The 4,564-nt window shown below is 27.3% G+C and overlaps 1 protein-coding gene across 2 annotated transcripts; it reads left to right on the forward strand.

Annotated features, from left to right (window-relative positions):
- Positions 1–296: 296 nt before the first annotated feature.
- Positions 297–2,605, forward strand: LOC111033148. 2 transcript variants are annotated; one of them, XM_022313753.1, is made up of 3 exons: positions 297–920; positions 1,888–2,188; positions 2,275–2,605. In XM_022313753.1, the coding sequence occupies exons 2-3, from the start codon at positions 1,962–1,964 to the stop codon at positions 2,480–2,482; spliced, it is 435 nt and encodes a 144-aa protein (XP_022169445.1). In that variant the 5' UTR covers positions 297–920; positions 1,888–1,961; the 3' UTR covers positions 2,483–2,605. The 2 variants fall into 2 exon arrangements, with proteins under 2 accessions (XP_022169445.1, XP_022169444.1); XM_022313752.1 differs by lacking the exon at positions 297–920 and having other exon boundaries at positions 1,467–2,188.
- Positions 2,606–4,564: the final 1,959 nt, after the last annotated feature.

Below are 4,564 nucleotides of genomic sequence, written 5' to 3' on the forward strand. Positions count from 1 at the left end.
ACAACGTTTATCAAATTGAAAATGTACAAAATATTTTGTAGTTAAAAATTTATAAAATGTTCAACTTTTAAAGGTAAGGATTGAAAATTAAAAACAAGGTTGCATACAAGTAGTTAATTCGCTGTATGTAACTAAAATATTTAAAAAAATACATAAACACAGTTTTTTTAGTTATAAAATAACGATTTTAGTGGTTCTATTGTAATTTAAAAATGTTATCCATGGGTACTTGAATCTTCTAAAGTAGGTATATTTAATATTATTATAATTTATATACACAATGACATTTTCAAATGCAATTTTTTCGACAACAATTATTTTAATCTACTATAGGATACTAATGCCTATTATATCGTTAAATAATTTACTTTTAGCAATAATATCATAAAATATACCCATTTAAAAATATTTTAGGATGACTCGGTCCGTCCATTAATTACTCTTCGCTTAGAATAATTATTTTTCGTACTCAATGATTTCATGTCATTGAATTCAAATTTAACACAACCATTACAGCGACTCATTAGTCCCTTGATACCTAACGTACAGCAGAACGTTATCCAATTTTTTAAAATTTGTATACCATTAACTTTGTTTTAATTACCTATACAAAATGCATAGGTATCAAATAAGTTTTTAAAAATAAAAACAAATATTTATGAATAATATTAATACCTATTGACTAACCGGCCGAAGGCGTTCGGGAAAAGATAACATTATTTAACTTGCATTGATGCAATTTGGTTGATTCACTACCGTGCGCTCAGATATACTTAAAATAATAATCATTATTATTTATTTACTTTTCTAAATTTATATGACAAGAAATGGACAGTTTTTAATTGGCATATTTTTTTTTAGTATTCGAACGTTGAGTAGTAGGTAACAGAACAAATACGATAGTGTATATTTGGATATAGGTAAGTACTTGTTTTTGCTCAAAATTTACTTTTTTCGTAAATAAATTGTTATATGATATGGGTATTAAAATGTTATTTAAGCTGCAAAAAGGTGTTTTAAGCAGGAGCGTATATCAAGCAAGTTTACTGTAGTAGGTACCTATATTCTATAGCATCAATAACGTTTTCTTAATTGATTTAAAATAGGTAAATCAAATATTCCAATTAATAACCATCCAATAACGAATTATTTACAGCTAAGAGCCGCTTTTAAATAATATTCTGCGACTCTGCGTTATAGCTTATCAATATAGGTAGATACCTATATATTTCTAATAAATACGAATCTACCTAATTATATATTTAAATTAATATAGAAAATACATAGGATTAAATTATATTTTATGAAAGTGTTCAATTTTCCAATTCTTCAAAATAATACAAATTTGCAAAATATTTTGTAATTATAGATTAAAAAAGTTATCGTAGTACCTATTACCTATTAATCCTTCTATAAAATGTAGGTAATTTATATTTATCATATTAATACTCTTGCTGTATGTACAAACAATAAATGAATAAAAAAATAAGTAATGTTCCGATTCCAACGAAGTATAAGAAATTTAAATCTACGACGATTATTCTACATTTGATATGTTGGCTAGCAAACATTTTTCAAACAGTTTAAAATAGTGTTTATAACATAATATATAGGAGTGAACGACCAACACAATATTTATTTAACATAATATTAAACATTTCAATTTCTGAAGTTCAGTTTTTTCTTATACTTTGCTACGATTTAAATAAAATCATCTTGAATAATTCAGAACCGTCACTCAGGCACACATTAATTGGAACGTCATGTTGCAATTAAAGCAAGCATTTCATATCTATAACAGTAGGTTCCACCAATAAAATAATCTAAAAATACATGATATTAATGTTTGGGATTTATTACATTTTTTTATTTTTATTTTGTAAGCAGAAACACTAGAAGGAAGATATTCGGCGGAGATTGGTAATGAAAAATCGAAAAAAAAATTGTTCCGCCCTGAGTCAATGGTGAAATACAGTAACGTAACTATCAATGACTACACAGCGCCATTATTTGCCAGCAAAAATGCTGCGACTTCACATTTAAATAGTTGTACTGGACGCAGTAAAAATCCATCAGAACAGAAAGTTTCGAAAGAACAGAAAACTCTGACTGTCCCGACAGTTATCACAAAACCCTCGGAAGCTCCAAAAGTACCGAAAGATCCGATGACTCCGAAAGCCAGACCAATGTAAAATACTTACACTGCTATAATTTGAATGGTTTTTGCTCATTTAAAAGTTGTAATGTGTTGTTTTTTTTATATTTTGTGTATAGTGTTAGCCCGGAGCCTTATATTTGCATGTGTTGCAATTTGGCGTTTAGACGGAAAGTGACTTATAATTATCATATTAAAGAAAAAAAAAGAAAATCCTCCATGTCCTCGTCCGATGAAGCTGAAACTGGATATGAATCTTCTCAAATGAAGAAAAAATGTGATAAGAAGTTCGAAAAAGACCCAACTTTTTATCCTAACTATCATTAAAAAGTAGCTAAATGTACCTAGACATATTTATTCAATTTTGGACTAATTTAGAATTCACCTTAACATTGCATAAAAAAAAACGTTCACAAGTATTTTGTATACTACTAGCTAACTCTGTATTCGTGTTCAATTATTCTTGTTAAAATATTAAACACAAATATTATGTAAAGCATTAAATTATTAAATATTTGTTCTTTTTTATAAGAAATACTTATACTGGCTATACTCCAACCAGGCGCGGACTGGTAAAAAAGGGCGCGGGATGCTACATAATTTAAAGGGCAAATAAAACAAATTTTAAATAATAGGTATTATTTATAAAATATTTAAACATTTTCTTTTGTTTTAATAAAATATCGTAAATACGTTAAGAATGTAAATAGGTGCCAAATTACAACAGCAAGGCAAGGTTAAGCAACGGCAAACTTAAGGGTCAGTAAATTGTGATTAATTTTTGCCCCCCCAACCCCCCGCACCATAACAATTAGAGCTAAGTTCCTCTTATAAAGATTGTGTTAATAATAAATTAAAAAAGTATATTTAATGTATATAAAAAGCTGCTCAAATTAATTTACCTGTCTTCTTATTGGCTACCTACTTTAAATGTATTTTTTTTTCTTTATGATTTTTATAGTTATTACTTATTAGTTATTACATAAATAATAGATCTACATCTACCTACGATTTTATCAGAGAATTTTAACCTTCTCCTTCAAAATTCAGATTAATTTTAGGTGGGCACATTTATACCGATAGGGGCAAATATATTTTAGGGCAAGGGATGCTGTAGCATCCCTGCATCCCAGCCAGTCCGCGCCTGACTCCAACAATAACGCAGAAAATTCATAAAATGTCCACATTTAATTTATTAAATCAATGTAGATAAAAAAAATGTTTGTTGGATCAAAAAAAAAAGTAGGTTCCTCGTATTATGTTGTTGATAGTGTAAATTTAAAAACAACAAATTTTTTTTAGGAGTGTCTACATCAGGAAAATTTGCCAACTATTTTGAATTAGAAATTTATAAAAATATTTATTTTAAAATTTAATACAAGATTCGTCATAAGCCGCAAAATTCATAAGTAGGGGCAGTAGGGCTCGGTTTTATAAATGCCCTACAAATATAAAAAACGACATTTCAAAAAATACATTATTTATTAAATAAATTCAAATTATTATAAAAAAATGAAATTACCTTACATTACACTGAACAAAAAAATTTTAATTAAATTACATTTGCGTTGCACTGAAAATTATTTATAATACATAGCAGATACTATACTACTATGTAGTATTTACTTATATTTCAATGAGGTCAATTTTTTTAGTCATAGTACAAGAAATAGGTCAAAAATGTCCTAAAAAATTAAAAATTCATTAAAAACGTCAAAAATGCCCGAAAAATATAAAGTCCGTTAAAAATGCATAAAATGCAAAAAAAAAAGCCCCAAAAAATGTTTGTGTTTAGAACGCGAAGTAGATAGGTACTTGAAACATATCTGTTGCTTGGAAAGCATCACGTAAGATGTACTAAAAAAAAGATGCAAATGCATCGAAATTCGAGTCCTACTCATAAGCTTGTCTACTTTTTGATAAAAAAAAATGTATCGAAAAATCAAATTACAATTTTTTTCTATAAATGTCAGTCACATTGCATTTGTTGGGTCAAAATGCTTGAAAATTGTATATACGATGCTCCTAACACACATTGTTTCTATAGTAGTATAAAAATATTAAAAATACATAATTTATATGAAAGACTTTTTTTATTTAGCATTAAAATTAAAATTTAAACAAAATGTATGAAATCGAAAATATACAAATAATTTTATAGTTGAAAATGTATGTTATATAGATACACTTCTCATAGATAATAATTAAAAATGTAAAAAAAAGTTCCACGTAAGTAGTTCATACTGTAACCAAAAGATGTGGTCACACATATCATAGTTATGGTCGTCCTCTGTCCTCATTTTTTCCCTGGCATTTGAAAACTATTGTGAAGTTTTCACTTTTAACTCCCCCAATATACCAGCTAGATTCATTTTTCTATCAGAAAATATGTTGAAAAAGAAAATTGAA

The sequence above is a fragment of the Myzus persicae genome, unplaced genomic scaffold (genome assembly GCF_001856785.1).
Source record: "Myzus persicae strain clone G006 unplaced genomic scaffold, MPER_G0061.0, whole genome shotgun sequence".
Lineage (NCBI taxonomy): Eukaryota > Metazoa > Arthropoda > Insecta > Hemiptera > Aphididae > Myzus > Myzus persicae.

What these genes read in the sequence shown, in the direction of transcription:
- LOC111033148 (XM_022313753.1), top strand. Translation starts at nt 1,962, where the DNA reads ATGGTGAAATACAGTAACGTAACTATCAATGACTACACAGCGCCATTA. An exon ending in ACTCCGAAAGCCAGACCAAT is followed by an intron (nt 2,189 to 2,274) that starts GTAAAATACTTA and finishes TTTTGTGTATAG; the next exon opens with TGTTAGCCCGGAGCCTTATA.